The sequence below is a fragment of the Schistocerca americana genome, chromosome 4 (assembly GCF_021461395.2).
Source record: "Schistocerca americana isolate TAMUIC-IGC-003095 chromosome 4, iqSchAmer2.1, whole genome shotgun sequence".
Taxonomy (NCBI): domain Eukaryota; kingdom Metazoa; phylum Arthropoda; class Insecta; order Orthoptera; family Acrididae; genus Schistocerca; species Schistocerca americana.
The window spans coordinates 343,578,390-343,595,804 of NC_060122.1; the positions used below are offsets into that span (position 1 = coordinate 343,578,390).

A 17,415-nucleotide genomic window follows, 5' to 3' on the forward strand; every position below is an offset into this window, starting at 1 on the left:
TAATGCAGTGAGCGCTCAGCTACGATCTACTCTCTTCTGCAAGAAGGAAGTCAGTACCAAGACTAAGTTATCTGTGCACCGTTCAATCTTTCGACCAACTTTGTTGTATGGGAGCGAAAGCTGGGTGGATTCAGGTTACCTTATCAATAAGGTTGAGGTTACGGATATGAAAGTAGCTAGGATGATTGCAGGTACTAGTAGATGGGAACAATGGCAGGAGGGTGTCCACAATGAGGAAATCAAAGAAAAACTGGGAATGAACTCTATAGATGTAGCAGTCAGGGCGAACAGGCTTAGATGGTGGGGTCATGTTACACGCATGGGAGAAGCAAGGTTACCCAAGAGACTCATGGGTTCAGCAGTAGAGGGTAGGAGGAGTCGGGGCAGACCAAGGAGAAGGTACCTGGATTCGGTTAAGAATGATTTTGAAGTAATAGGTTTAATATCAGAAGAGGCACCAATGTTAGCACTGAATAGGGGATCATGGAGGAATTTTATAAGGGGGGCTATGCTCCAGACTGAACGCTGAAAGGCATAATCAGTCTTAAATGATGAAGAGAGGGCTAACCGAGTATGACACACGACCAGAGCCAAACACCCATATGTCGTCAACCTTGCGTCTACAACATGTACTGGTATATTCACGTGCGGGGGAGACATTTTACTTGAAAGTCGCTTGCCTTGTGTCGGTGGATAAATGTGATATTTCAGTGCCTGTGTTATTCGGGAGAACACCTGCAACACCGGCACTCCAGTATCGTAGATACAAAAGCGGATATTATTGACGATTATTTCAAGAAACTAGTCATAAATTTAAGAACTGAAAGAGATGAGAACAGAACTACTTAACAGTCAGAAAAAGCGATAGGAGCTGGATACATGTTAGCTCCAGTCCAAACTGAAAGAGATAATGGACGAGACGGTTGATACAATTACTGCTTCTAGAAACAGCAGTACATGACATAAGTAACATGACGAAGAAAATTACAGGAGACGTGAATGAGAGCAGGATGAAAATGTAGGACATGAATAACGGTATGGAAAACACGAAAAATAACATGAGCTCAACGAATAATGACATGAAGTCAATGAATGACAAAAAGCGCTCAGAGCTTTGCCGCAAAGTTCCGTTAATCAGAGGGAAAGTCAACAACGAATGCAATATAGAAAGACATGGCCTCGATAAGTAAAGAATGATTGCAGCGTAAAAACAAAACAGAGTCATGAAGCTCATCACAGAAGTCTGAAAGAAGTTTAGGCAGTTCAGGTGAGTCCAGATGATGCTAGTAAGGAAATAACTAAGAGAGGCTAAGGATTCGAAGAGGAGGTAGGCCAAAAATTACCTAAATTGATGGAAAAGTGTTCTCGCTAGCAAAAAAATACTGATCAAGCAAAACTCTTTAAGAAAACGAAAACGTGAGACTTTGCTACCATTCCTGGACGAAATATGAAGAAAAAGACTGATCCAGTGAATAGTTCATTTAACACAGTTTCATCTACATCTACATCTACATTTATACTCCGCAAGCCACTCAACGGTGTGTGGCGGAGGGCACTTTACGTGCCACTGTCATTACCTCCCTTTCCTGTTCCAGTCGCGTATGGTTCGCGGGAAGAACGACTGTCTGAAAGCCTCTGTGCGCGCTCTAATCTCTCTAATTTTACATTAGTGATCTCCTCGGGAGGTATAAGTTGGGGGAAGCAATATATTCGATACCTCATCCAGAAACGCACCCTCTCGAAACCTGTTGAGCAAGCTACTGTAATAAGCAATTTATGACAGATAAAGTGTTCGATATGACAGGCAGAAGGCACCTAGTGGTATTCTGCGACGAATGTAGAAAAATGTTAATGAACGGTGTACGAGAAAAAGATGTATAATTAGAGCAGTTGCTTTCTCGGGATGACTGAAGATGGATACTGAAGGCCATAATGGAATGTGTAAAATCTGAAGAATGTCCAAAACACGGAAACGAGGAAATGAGAAACAGCAGGCAGCCTAGCGTGAATAGGCGATGTTGAGAGGAAATACGCTAAGATTCAGATGTTTTGGGGGAAAGTCGGTCAGAAATTGATTTCAGTTACGAAAGCAGATTTAATTAGACTACGTGTGAGAGTGGTAGAAGGTCACTGCATTACAGCATGTGCAGCTGGTTTTTTTTTTTTTTTTTTACATTTGGTAATATTACATGTAGTCGCTTTCCGGGTAAATAAATGATCAGTTCGCTTTCATTTAGCAGAACGTAAAGTGCGTAATGACCGGCTGTCCGCTGAAGGAAGAGTGTCACCCATAAATACATATCGAATATACTTAAAAAAATCGAAATTTGAAAGAAAACAATAAGCGGAGTTGTAATAGATTCCTTCAAAAGTGGAACCGTCATCGTAGACAAATGGAGAGTGCAGTGGACGAAAGACAGATTATGAAGAGAAAAAATCGCTAATCTAAATTAACAATTCTGTTGCCGAAAAAGGAAGAGGCACGATATAACACTAATCCGAACTTTGGAAGAATCGTGAACCGTTTCCGCTTGGGTCGTTTAATATGGGTCTTATGTATTTCCTCAAACTTATAAAATTAAGTGCTCGGATGAGACCTTGAATAGGATTACTTTGTGTTAGATGTCTAGTCCATGCCCAGTTGCTCTCGTGCTCCATCTACAAGAACACCATTATCGTCAGGTGGTGCCACCATCGCGAAATAGTCCAGAGAATTAATGCTGTAATGTCCACAGCAAACAGTATGAAGAGTCATTAAATGCTTACCGAAAGGAAGGTGGCCCTCTGTATGGGGTAGACCCCACCAGCAGTGAGACTCAGAGGCCTCTGTGCCCTCGCCATGACCACCAGCAATGCTCTCTGGAATCTGATGTCGGTATCTGGCCAGCCACAACTGTATGCAGCCACGGAAACCAGCTCACTCTAAAATCACGAAACAGACCAATATTTAACTATGCAAACTGCAGACAACTCATTATCTGAAGGTTCACGGGAATTACTCACTTTTGGAGCGAATTAGAGTTAATTCATTATGAAAAGTATTCTCTAATTACATTTCTGTAGTACAGACTAATATGAGCCTACTTCGTCGAGACACTTCTGTAACTTTGAAAGATCACATGGATTCCTGTTGTTTCCGTCTATCTATTATCAGAGATGATACTATATATTATCTGTAAATCCGACAATTTAGTTGTTCCCTGGTGTTCCATGAAGTAATTTTGTTATGACCAGGGTAGAGTTCAGACAGAATAACAGCAGTCGAGTGGACTGGAAATGATAACGCTTTTATTCTGGAACAGTAACAAAACGAGGTAACACTTAGCAAGTAACCATCTGGTTCTGTATGAGTTACAAAAACAGATAACAATTGGTTGCAACTCCTTTCAGAGTTCGTGATGAAGCCCTAACACAGTGAAGCAAGCGTGTTCGCCGAGAGGGGAGTGTCCAGCCACGGTCGGCGGTGGTTGGGAGCATGTGTGCTACGAATGAGGGACCTTTTAATAATCGGAGTAAATGGTCGACGAATACTCCAACGTCGGCTGTCGCCGGTGATTGGGAGCACATGTGCTGCGAATGAGGGACCGCGGATCGGTGTCTTCACGTGCCCAGGGTTTACTACCGACGAGGACTGGCTGTCGAAGGCTGTACGCCACCCTAACTACTACCTTGGCGAATGACCACAGCGTGAACTATTTTCAGGCATGTGATCTTTGCAGTGGTAAATAGTCAAGCGATGGCTGCACGTTCTGGCTTCGATAGCAAGGCGTGGCTGGCTTGCAGGCGGCTTTGCTGGTTGCAGACGACGCCTGCAGTTTGGCCACCCGCTGCTTGCAGATGTATGTGCGGTTGTCGACCGGTCAGAGGGTAGGCGCATGTACCAGGAATTTCTCATATGAGACATTACTTAGTTATTTGTCTTGGAATGCCATGTGTGGGGCGGCGGATGAGTTTGGAAAAAGTAAACAAAAATCTGATTGATGGATAAACGCTTGCGTATTGAATCAGTATCTAGCTTTTAGAATGTTGTTATTGCTGTCTTTTGCCGTTCTCAACACTGGCTCTCTATTTACTCCGTGACCCCCAGAAAGTGATTTAATAAAACTTGGAGCCAGTAAATAGATATCCTAGTGCCCACTTTACCTGAGAATGTTCTTATAGCTGCAGCTTATAGCTCTGAGAAATTAGGAGATTGTCCGGGATTTCTAATAAAAACGGTTTTCCAAAATAGTTGAGTATATTCTGAAATTCACTAATAAAAACCACAAGTATCCCTACAACCTAAGTAACAGAACAGTTCAGAGTCTAATGCGCTGATGCAACTATAAATGTCCGAATCAAATGTTAAAAAGAATGCTCGCCATAATTTGATGAAAATACTTCATCAAACGCCACGCTAAATATTTGGTAGAATGTCTGTCCCGCGACGGCACGGGAAAAATACGACAATACGCAAACTGAAGCTAGTTAATGAAAATCATTCCAGAATTAACACTTCACATGAAATGTTCTCATGGTTCCGCGTATCTCTAGTAACTTAATACGGCACCCGAGGCTGTTTGTAGCAGATGCACTGATGCGACGCGACTACCGACACAGATGGCGTGTCATTCAGCGTCTGGAGAGAACTGGGGCCTTCCTTCCTCGCGCAGTGTTCTTATATATAAAGCCGCGGTGCGGACGGCTGAGGGAACGCCTGATTAAATCCGCTCTCCCGACTAGCCGCTGGGCTAGTAACGCACCACTTCAAGTTACATAATAATTTATAGCTTCTTTGGCTGATGGCCGAAGAAGCTCTTAATTTAAACGTGCATTCAGCACGCAGGTAAGTATTGATAATAAAATTTTGACGTGGCTAAGTTAAATACTTTGGGCGAGAGAATTAATCTAATTACACAGCACGCAGCAGATGAGCTCTGAACTGTCCCTTTTGAGATCCGCTATCGCTATAATTTTATAGGTATTAAAAAGAAACTTTACACATCTTCATAATCATAGCGGACCTCCAACCTATTTAAATCTAAACATCCTAGCCTTATTTATTAACCTACTTAATCTATCTTGCTTCCTTCAGTTTTGAGATGAAAATCAGAAAATCATGAATTTCCACTAAAGTCTTAATTTGTGAAATCCAAAGTACTGTTTTTATTAAATCATAATGAAAGATGAATCTAAACATAAATTTTGAAGTCTCTAGCTCTTTTCTGTTGCGCCAGTGATTTTTTCAGAAAAACGTCCAAATCTCGGAAACGGCTAAAGTTATCGAACTGATATTTAACATACATTAATTTAGTATTACTTCTGACATGCAACAAAAGTTTTAAGTCATTTGCTTGATTTTTAAGGTATTGCGCAACATTTATGACGTCAGAGCTAGTTACAGCAGACTGGCTGGCACACAATGGAAACTGATGTGAATTTACTACAGCGTGATTAGGCTGCTTCCCTACATCACCCTCTACTTAAATTTTTTTTTGTTTATGAATGTTAATGAATAAAAAAAAATTTAATCACAAAAAGGGAAGCAAGAGTACAGTTTAACTCCCTATGAAAAATCAAAATTGAAATATAAACCTGTAGAAACATTTAAAAAAAACTGATTACGTACATTAATTATTTAAATTGTAGGCATGTTCACTGCCTTTTAACCAATGTCATTACTCACAATTTTAAGCAAAGTCAACGAAATATTTTGGCATACATATTGCCTTAGACAAACAAACACATATAAATTGAAAAATTATGAAAATCTTAACTACATTAAATACATTTTTACATACACACATTCAAAGAAATAACATGATACATAAACAGATATATATATATATCTCTTAGCAGTCTTTTCTAAACCTGAAAGAAAAAGTTCACAAATAATTTTTACACACGTGGTTGTAGCCGCTTTGGCTGGCGTCCTACACTTCCATTCACAAGGGTAGAGGAGGGGAAGTTGCTATGGTGTGCGTCCTTCACGTTCTCTCTAAATTACATGGGGGAAAGGGGAGGGGTCACTGTGAGTTGTGTCCAAGTCACTCCACGCTTTCACGCAGCTACCAGGCTGCCATTATCTGGTTTGTCCTGTAGAACAAACAAAAAGAGTGCCTCAGACTCTGTTCACTTAATATCTAAGGGAGGGTCACAATGAAATGGGGATATATACATTTTATCCTTCAGTATGTTGCTGGAACAAAGTTAACAGAACCTTTCTCAATTTTACTCTTACTGTTACTTAACTGTCATAAAATCGGTCAACAATTGGCTCAAAACGCCGTTAGTCACGTACTGGAGAAAATTTATGCTCCTAAGGCATACAATCATAAATCATATTTAATCTGAATTTCTTATTTCTGGGCCGGAACACTGAACCAATGCTCGGTACATTCCTGATACATTTGTATTTTAAGCACTTAACTGACTCATCTTTGATTACCTTATTCTTAGAGATAGTATGAGTATGATTAGTGGTTGTTTTCTCAGCTTCTTTGTACATGTGAGTAACTTTTGGTAACAGTACAATTGTGAGTGTTCAAAACACACTACGTTTAGTTGACTACAAAATCCACTTATTGGTCCTCTGCTGTTGCCAGTTCCACATCTGCAATTAGGTACTTACTTACTTTGAAGTGTATTTATGCGGAGCTAAAATAATGTTTTACGTCTGTCATTATGTACTTACTTACTTTGCTAGTGTATGAACTTAGGTAATACTCACTCCATTTAAATTTAAAGCATAGGAAAGCACATTTATTTCATATTCATAGTGTATTGCAGCTGATTAGTTTGCTTACGTGGCAATCCATTTCCACTCGATCGGATGCTGAAACCTCAGGTAGTCTCTCTCGGACCTACCAATAAACTGCATCAAGTAATTATGGACGAGCGTAATGCTAAATTCCTTAAACCTATAGGACACCATGAGCTGCTCTGTCTCATCTAACATAAGGGTACCTATGGTCGCATTCACGCCTCCAACTCATAACCTCAATACGTGTAGGTGTATCCTGTCACACACTACACTAAAATAATGGCCAGCTCCAACCTTATAAATACTTCAGGGACGTGTCCTTCACGTCTCAACCACAAACACTGCTCAATTCTATTACACTGCCTTTCCTTGCTATACCAGGTGAGTTTAATCTCACAACTTATCTGCATATTTTTCATAACACTAAGCAATCTCTTTCTTACTATTTATTAGTTAGCTCTAATGCATACACTAGGTTTCACTACCACTTCAGATCTTGCTTGTACATGAATTCATATATCGTTTTAAATTACTGTTGGTGGACCATTTCCAATACAACAACACTTTGTACTTACTATATTACCAGGGTACTATACATAATTGTTACTCAAATACATTTTATATCTTCATTACGTCATACTTCTCTACTGTTTGTCACTATTAGGTTTGTCACATTAGGTATTTTTCTTCACTAATCGGTAGATAGAATGGTTACATAACTCAAGGCTTGATAGTTATAACGGAAAATTTTCATGTCTGGAAAGAAGAGGTCGAAATTTTTGTGGACAGGAAAGAGGAAGAATGAGTGAGACCTGAAAGGGAAAGAAGATCTCACACAGCTGGGACTGCACAGCTGCCACACTGTGTAGAGGTTACAGAACAACCTCCTCCCTACAGCATTCATTGGTTTAATGCTGTAAAGAAGAGTTAGAAATTTTAGGTGGATAGAAAAGATGAAGAGTGAGTGAGACCTGAAAAGGAAAGAAGATCTCACACAGCTGGGACTGCACAGCTGCCACACTGTGTAGAGGTTACAGAACAACCTCCTCCCTACAGCATTCATTGGTTTAATGCTGGCTTGATAGTCATACCGGAAAATTTTGTGTTGGAAAGTAGAGGTCGAAATTTTTGGGGATAGGAAAGATGAAGATTGAGTGAGACCTGAAATGGGAAAGAAGATCTCACACAGCTGGGACTGCACAGCTGCCACACTGTGTAGAGGTTAAAGAACAACCTCCTCCCTACAGCATTCATTCATAACCTTTGACCACGCCATGTCGATCTGAAAATACTTTATGATGCCTTTTTAGAACCTGTCTCAGTTCTTCCTTTTGATTGCCTGAAATCCTACCGATTTCCTGCAATTAAGCTTCTATCTTGTCTAACATAATTGCTTCTTCTTCTTCTTCTTCTTCTTCTTCTTCTGTGTTCAGCTTATTGTTATTAAGATTAACATCCTCGTCCCAATACCTCCTGTTTTTCAGAACTCGTATAGGCAGCTCCCAAGTTTCATGATCAGTTACTACATGTTTATCACTAAAAGGTACTATAATTACTCCGGTTATTGGCAAGACCATTTTTAACTGGCTTCTTTCAAAGTCAACAACACTCTGATATTTTGACAAGAAATCTATGCCAATTAAAACCTCAATACTGAGATTATTTACAATTAAACATGGATGATCAATTAAATTACCACTTATGTTAAAAGGTAGCAAAGCTTCTTGCTTTACTGTTTTTGACACCTTGCCAGTAGCACCAATTATTCTTAGTCCTGATACCCTCATTACTGTAAGTTTGTCTTTACCAGGTAATGCATCAAAGAAGGATTGAGATATTGCACTCACCTCACTTCCACTGTCTAAGAGACAACGTACATTGATACCCAACATATTCACTATTATTATAGGGTGGCTTATTCTAGGTTGTACAGGTGGTTCCTCAGATTCATCTAGTAGTTCCTTTTGGATTTGTCTCCAACTAAAGTGATCAACATCTGTCTTCATTACATTTAGGTCACAGTGTGTAGGGGTTTCCTGAATTACATTTTCAGCTGCCTTTTCCAGTCGGTCTATTAATTTTAAATCGAAACACCGCACGACGTCATTACATTTAGTTTGCTGAACATGACCCAAATTACTGTAGTCTGAGCGATTCTGCGCCTCCAGACCGGGCATAACATTAGTTACAGCTAAACCACTCTTACTATTTTCGTCGGGTTCCTTCTCCAGTGACAACTGGTCACAGCTACTGGGTTCATCGACCCTCAACAGCCTACCCTCTACATTCTCACTTACCTCCTGTCCTAAATCTATTAGTACATTATCAATATCCTGCACAGGCACTTTAGATAAGAGCACATCATCCTCATCGTAAATATAAGCATGAATTTCTTCTGCTTCTTCACCTGTCAATTCAGTATTTTGTAGCTCATCCCTACTGTTACACTGCTGCGCCTTCTCTTTCTCTTCCCACTTAGAAAGCGTCTCTAACACGGTATCTATCAAATACTGTGAGTGATCTAATATTTCTGTTGTATCCTTAGGTGCTACCGACTCTTCATCCACATGTTCAGTTTGAGTATTCTGATCTGTCTTACCAATTCCCTTAACTACTGGCTTAGGAAAAGTAACCGCCTGGTGAGCGCCAGTGTCCTCATAGACGGGAACTAGTTTTCCTGCCTCGGCATACTACTGTTTCCTTTAGTTTCATTATAGTTAGCTGGCATAGCCTTACTTTCCGTACTGTTGTTTACATGCATATTTCTGTTTGGAACAAAATTATTATCCCTTGGATGCCATTGTTGGTTCTGATAATTATTTCCCCAATTCCTATCTCTCTTAGGATGACGAACACCTACTGTTCTGATGTTTACACTGCCATTTTGCTCGTTCCTAAAATTACTATTATTATTATTGGCATTACGGTTATTACGTGCTTGCTCCTCATTGGCAGCAACACGTTCTACACGTTCCAAATATTCAATGAAACGATCCAGATTGTCTCTAGGGGCTGATATAATTCTAGTTTGCCAGTACCATGGCAGTTTGGCTTCCAGACTTAGTATAATCATTTCTGGTTTTAGCTTTTCCGCCAAATGTGACAAACGTGAAATCCATGACCTAGCAAACTCTTTAATAGATTCCTTGCCTGCATTGAAGCGTTTTCCACTCCAAAATTCTCTCAACACTTCATTTTGCTTATTGCTAGACCAATATTCATTAATAAAAGCTGTTTTAAATTCCGCTAATGTTTTACATTTCAACATAACATCAGCTGACCAACGCATGGCGTCACCTGCTAAATGGCTTCTAATAAATGAGATTTTCTCTCGCTCAGACCAAGTTGGTGGAATCACATCTTCAAAATCGTTCCAGAAATCTAGCGGATGGATATTTTTATCTGGATCGAACCGCAAGAACTGCCGACACCCGATAAAAGCGGCGTTTGCAGCTACAACTTGTTGTATACTACCATTACCAGAAGTTACTGAAGCTACTTTACTCTCAATGTTAGCAATGTTAGTACTTATATTTTCTACTTTCATTTCAACATTATCTACTCTTTGCACAATATGAGTAGTGTCAGTTTTGATTGCTTTTACTTCTGCTTGACATATGTTTACTTTTATATTAACATCTTTAAATCTATCTGAGCACAGTTCAGATTCCGCTTCGATCTTTTCTGTTAACTTGTGCTCCAGCTTCGCATCTTCCATTTGGAAGTCTTTGCGAACCTCAGCAACTTCGGATTTAACTGTTTTATACATTTCAGAAAACTGTTGAGCAACCTTTTTCTTAATATCCTCATGATTGCAATCAATTTTGTAATTCAAACTGTCTAGATCCTCTTTCAACTTATTGCAACCAGCCTTGAAGGTATCGTCCATTACCTCCAATCGTTTATTAAAATTTGTTTGGCTGGCCAAAATTTCAGACTTTAATTCAGCGTTCATCCTAGCATTACTGGCTGACATTTCAGCATTACTGCTTTTGACCTGTTCACTTATTTCAGACTTTAACTCAGCATTCATTCTAGCATTACTGCTCTTGACCTCACTTATTTCAGACTTTAATTCAGCATTATTGGATTCTAATTTATTGTCCATTGCCTCAAACCGCATATTAAAATTTGTTTGACTGGCAGCTATTGCTTGTAATATAACATTTAGATCAACAGCCCCAGCATCTTTGGGTTGCTCACGATCTGGCTTTTTATCACACTCAGGTGACGAAAAACTAGCTCCAACACCAGAATCATCAAAACTACATGAAACTTCTGATTGATTAGTCATATCCAATTGCTCCTTCTTAAACTCTACCATCTCTGATGACTGTTTCATTTTTAATTCATCAGAGAAACTATCATCCCATAAATTTACAATTTCTACTTTCCGCTTTACTACAGGGGTCTCTATTATTGAATCATTGCCCCTTCCCACACTACTGTCAGGAGACAATACTTCATTTTTCACTTTAACATTACTACTTTCATGCATATTTACACTTGAACCGTTGTCTGGATTTACAGTTCCCTCAACAGACATAGGTTCTGATTTAAATTTAACCTCAGCTTCTTTTGACGGTTCCATCGCCGACAGTTTTTTAGTGCAGGTTAGTAAAACTTTTAACAGCTTTTCACTTAACTTAGTTCCTTCTGCACGACGTATGGCGTTGCCGGCGCGGCGTACCAGGATTCCTGATGCGACGTGGCACGTTGAACTGCAGACAGCTCTCCGACGGATGTTGTGTGAGTGCGTGGCCCGCAAAAGCAGGCTCTGCGCCGGCTGCTCCAGGGGACGACTGCGGTGCGGCGAGACTTGCTTCTCGCGATGCCGGCAGCACCGCTAGACTCAGTGCCAGCTCCGTCAATCCAGATGCGTTGTTAATCCAATTGCGTCGTCCATATGCTCACGTAACACATTCACTGTTCTATACTCAGTTGCGTGTCGCATTTCACTCGCGAATCCGAAAAGTTAAAAATCACTTTCACTTAGTTAAGATTCCCGGCCGATGCACCATATGTGGGGCGGCGGATGAGTTTGGAAAAAGTAAACAAAAATCTGATTGATGGATAAACGCTTGCGTATTGAATCAGTATCTAGCTTTTAGAATGTTGTTATTGCTGTCTTTTGCCGTTCTCAACACTGGCTCTCTATTTACTCCGTGACCCCCAGAAAGTGATTTAATAAAACTTGGAGCCAGTAAATAGATATCCTAGTGCCCACTTTACCTGAGAATGTTCTTATAGCTGCAGCTTATAGCTCTGAGAAATTAGGAGATTGTCCGGGATTTCTAATCAAAAACGGTTTTCCAAAATAGTTGAGTATATTCTGAAATTCACTAATAAAAACCACAAGTATCCCTACAACGTAACTAACAGAACAGTTCAGAGTCTAATGCGCTGATGCAACTATAAATGTCCGAATCAAATGTTAAAAAGAATGCTCGCCATAATTTGATGAAAATACTTCATCAAACGCCACGCTAAATATTTGGTAGAATGTCTGTCCCGCGACGGCACGTGAAAAATACGACAATACGCAAACTGAAGCTAGTTAATGAAAATCATTCCAGAATTAACCCTTCACATGAAATGTTCTCATGGTTCCGCGTATCTCTAGTAACTTAATACGGCACCCGAGGCTGTTTGTAGCAGATGCACTGATGCGACGCGACTACCGACACAGATGGCGTGTCATTCAGCGTCTGGAGAGAACTGGGGCCTTCCTTCCTCGCGCAGTGTTCTTATATATAAAGCCGCGGTGCGGACGGCTGAGGGAACGCCTGATTAAATCCGCTCTCCCGACTAGCCGCTGGGCTAGTAACGCACCACTTCAAGTTACATAATAATTTATAGCTTCTTTGGCTGATGACCGAAGAAGCTCTTAATTTAAACGTGCATTCAGCACGCAGGTAAGTATTGATAATAAAATTTTGACGTGGCTAAGTTAAATACTTTGGGCGAGAGAATTAATCTAATTACACAGCACGCAGCAGATGAGCTCTGAACTGTCCCTTTTGAGATCCGCTATCGCTATAATTTTATAGGTATTAAAAAGAAACTTTACACATCTTCATAATCATAGCGGACCTCCAACCTATTTAAATCTAAACATCCTAGCCTTATTTATTAACCTACTTAATCTATCTTGCTTCCTTCAGTTTTGAGATGAAAATCAGAAAATCATGAATTTCCACTAAAGTCTTAATTTGTGAAATCCAAAGTACTGTTTTTATTAAATCATAATGAAAGATGAATCTAAACATAAATTTTGAAGTCTCTAGCTCTTTTCTGTTGCGCCAGTGATTTTTTCAGAAAAACGTCCAAATCTCGGAAACGGCTAAAGTTATCGAACTGATATTTAACATACATTAATTTAGTATTACTTCTGACATGCAACAAAAGTTTTAAGTCATTTGCTTGATTTTTAAGGTATTGCGCAACATTTATGACGTCAGAGCTAGTTACAGCAGACTGGCTGGCACACAATGGAAACTGATGTGAATTTACTACAGCGTGATTAGGCTGCTTCCCTACACATGGATCAAGACAGTCACGTAGACGCCGTATTTCTTGACATCCGGAAGCCATCTGGCTCGACACCTGTCCTGCGCTTACTATAAAAAGCACGCTCGTACGTAGTATAAGGAGAAATTTGTAACTGGATTTCCGGTAGGGGGCACGCAGCATTTTACCTCAGCTGGACAGTACTCGGCCTAATTAACTTTAGGCGTGCCCAGGGAATTTTGTTGGGGCCACCGCTGTTCATGTTGCATATGAGTATTAACGATCTTGCGGACAATGTTAATAATAACTCAGACCTCTCGTAGATGCTGCAGATCTGTAATAAAGTATACTGTCTGAAAAAAGCTGCACACGTCTTTCAGTAGCAAAGACTCACAATTAGAGTCGATCAGCTCATACAAGTACATGGATGTTACTGTAGCGATATGAAATGCAACCATCATATAGGCTGACAAGGTAACATCACCGATTACGTCCGAATCTACCTTGTATGCAGGGCTTAGCCGGAAACGAAAGTGACAGAAGAGGGATTTCCAGATGGCCAAGCATTTAGAAGTAAGTAGCATATTTGTCGCGGGACTGGTAAGGCATGATGCAGAGCCGCGCGGGAATAGCCGAGCGGTCTAGGGCGCTGCAGTCACGGACCGTGCGGCTGATCCAGGCGGAGGTTCGAGTCCTCCCTCGGGCATGGGTGTTTGTGTTTGTCCTTAGGATAATTTAGGTTAAATAGTGTGTAAGCTTGGGGACTGATGACCTTAGCAGTTAAGTCCCATAAAATTTCACATACATCTGAACATCAGGATGCAGGCAGCGGTTGGCGCCGCGGGAAAAATGCGGAACGGTAATCTGAAAGCCTATGGTCGAGCATCTATACGGAACTGTTTTTATTTTCAATTTTTACGTGAGTTGCACTGAAAATAAAGCGAAATAATGCTCAATACATTGTATTTATTAATATTTTCATAAAAGGCATGAAAGGATAGACAAAAGAAACTTTGGTCGATGAGCACGTGACAAAATATACGAACGTCATCATTACTTCATCAAAATCTCGGAAACTTACGTCAATCTTCTACAAAAACTTTGTTGGTGAAGTGAAGAAGTTTTACGTGCAGCAGAACAAAATTCTTCTGTTAATTGGCTCGTGGGGAGGACAAGCAAATCCAAAATTTTACAACGGGATTTTCCAAGATGAGTAAGGAGTGCCATCACGCAGTGTTAACGTGAATCCACACCCCCAAATGCACTCGCTGCTGCAAGCCTGCGATATCTATTTTTATCATCAAGTTAAATACTTGATCAAAAAGCTTCAAAACTTTTCTTATCTCATCGAGAGAGAAAAAGAAATCACATCCCGACAACAGTGGATAAAAATACATTCAATTGACAATCTTTGGCGAAATCAGGGTTACGAGTGGTTCACTACCATATTGTACGACGAGAGAGACCTTTTATGAATGCAGAAACTTTAAAACCACCACGTAATTGTAAAAATGTGACTTTACAGCTGTGCAAGAGGCCAACAAAATTACTGCTTCCTCTGTTTTTACGATGAAATTCACGGCAGAAATTGCAAAACAATAAAAGTATGTAATTTTATGTACGACGTTCTCGTGTACGCCTTACAATGTTTTCCTAAAAATTTATTTGCAAACCCAAATTTTCTTTGACCACTCCTTTACACCCATTTTATGAAAATATTAATAAATACAATATATTGAGCATTATTTCGTTTTATTTACAGTGGAAGTAACGTAAAAATTGAACACAAAAAAGAAAAAATACTGAATAGTGTCTCGAACCCCAGACCCTCCGAGTACCAATCTGTACTCCTTTCGCTGCGATAACCGCTGCTTCAAAATTACATTAACTTAAATATCTCATGCCTCGCTTGATCCACGCTGTTCTAAACGCTTGGTCATCTGGAGCTCCCAATTCTGTCACTTTCATTTTTGGTCAAGCCGGTAGTAGACTTCTGTTTACAAACAGATTATACCAGGAAAATGTAATCAGTCTGCAAAGGAGATTACTTACATAACACACGTGTGACCCATCCTAGAACACTGCTCAAGTTGGGGGATCCGTACGAAATAGGTCCAGCAGGGGATTTGTACGAATAGAAAGAGAGCAGCACGAATAATCAAAGGTTCTTTTGATCCATAGCAAAGCGTCACAGAAATGCTAAAAGAACTAAACCGGAAGACACTATCCCTTGAAAGTATACTTAGTGAGTTTTTAGAACCAGTTTTAATTGATGAATCTAAGAATATACTATGAGTCCCAAATTTCGCTCTCGTAGGGATCGCGAGGACAAGTTTATACTAATTAAAGCGCACATCGAAGGGTTTAAACAACTCTCTCCCCTGTTCCATACGTTAATGGAAAAGAAAGGAGCCCTAATACATGGTACTATGTGTAGTACTCTCTAGCATGCAGTTCACAGCGATTTACAGAGTGCGGACATAGATCTAGAAAGGTGTTTGTGCAGCCTTGACCATTGGTGGAGCCTAACTTATTCCATATGTCTTTGAAATGATCTCTTCTAGATATTTATGCTTCAAACAGTAATTTAATGAGGTTCTTAACGTAGGTTCTTAAACCATTTAAAGCGGTCATTCATTGAGCATTGACCGTTTGCTTAAATTTACTAGCTTGCAAATTGTTTGTTGATTACTGTATAGGAAGTTCTTCGCCAGTCTCTATACGTTATGTTCTTCTTCTGACCACAGTTTTCACACTGTTTGGTCTATGAATGTGTGTGTCTCAATTGCTGATATTCTTCTGACGAAGCAAAATGACAAAGTCAGCAACTTCATGCACGCAGTGTTGTATTACCTCCCAAATACAGCAACCTCTTTCTGCTATTCACGAAGTCTTACTTTCAATCTACGTTGTCCAGAGAAACTGCACACTACTGTGTTTTGTTTCTTCGACAATGTAGCGTGGACGGCAAAGATTATATACAACTAACAGCAGATGCGTATTCCAACCCCATCATTGTAGTTAGAAACACGTAATTTTTCTTTCACAGACCTGCTTTATGTATTGGAAAAGACAATTAAATCATGAAAATTCGTAGTAGAAAAAAAGTGCCAGCTCTTTATGTAGTTCATATCCTAAAAGGACAAGGACAAGGGTTGTAAACGTGTAAGACTAAACAATGATCCCCAACGATACTATGTAATATTAAAGATCATGTGAAAAATTTATAGCTAATTTCATTGTATTTAGAAGATATTTCTAACATTCAGGTGATTATGGAAGAGGGACTGGACCACGCAGTGTAAAAGACAACTTGCTGTAAGATGTGACAGGCCGTATATGGATGCGAACTACACACATCAAAAAAGTTTTGCATCAGTGTTTAACGTCCTGTTGACAACGAGGTCATTACAGAGGGAGCACAAGATTAGGGAAGGATGGAGAAGGAAAGGTGCCGCCCTTTAGAAGGAACCATCCCGGCATTTGTCTTAAGCGATTCAGCAGAATCACGGAAAACGTAGATCAGGATGTCTGGACGCTGGTTTGAACCACCGCCTTCCGAATGCTAGTTCAGAGTGCTAACCGCTTCGCTATCCCACTCGGTAGGTCAGTGGTTAGCACACTGGACTCGCATTCGGGAGGACGACTACTCATCTCCGACTCCGACTATCCTAATTTACGTTTACCGCGATTTCCCTAAAAGTGCAGCAGGCAAATGTCAGTATAGTTCCTTTGAATATGCACAGCCGCTTTACTTTCCCATCCTTGAGTCATTTAGAGTTTGTGCTCCGGCTCTAATGACCTCGATGTCAACGGGACGTTAAATCCTAACCTTCCTTCGTCCCTACCACTTCTCTGAGTTATAAAAGATATCTACTGTCTTCTCCATTCACAGTCACTACTATAGTTCAGTACAACCGAACATCTTTCGCGACAAATGCCACAATTCTCGTTCTTCCGTTGTCTTTATTTGTTTGTCTTGGAGATTTTTTGTGCTGTTTCTCTTCATAAATCTTCTGCGTCGGTTCATATTGTTTCAATCTTCTGCTTTTCTCCTCTCCTCCCTCGTGAAGCCCTAGACTCTGTGGGAAACTATAAAACCTGGATGCTTCGCCGTAATATTCAATGACATTATAACAATGACGCCACCATCCCTCTCTCGC

General features: G+C 40.2%; 1 protein-coding gene across 1 annotated transcript in view; it reads right to left on the reverse strand.

Moving 5' to 3' along the window:
- LOC124612234 (odorant receptor 43a-like) overlaps positions 1-17,415 on the reverse strand; it is a 71,154-nt gene that overhangs the window by 12,868 nt on the left and 40,871 nt on the right. The window contains exon 4 of the mRNA XM_047140312.1: positions 2,767-2,922. Coding sequence (XP_046996268.1) covers positions 2,767-2,922 — 156 coding nt within the window. The remainder of the gene's footprint in view (positions 1-2,766; positions 2,923-17,415) is intronic.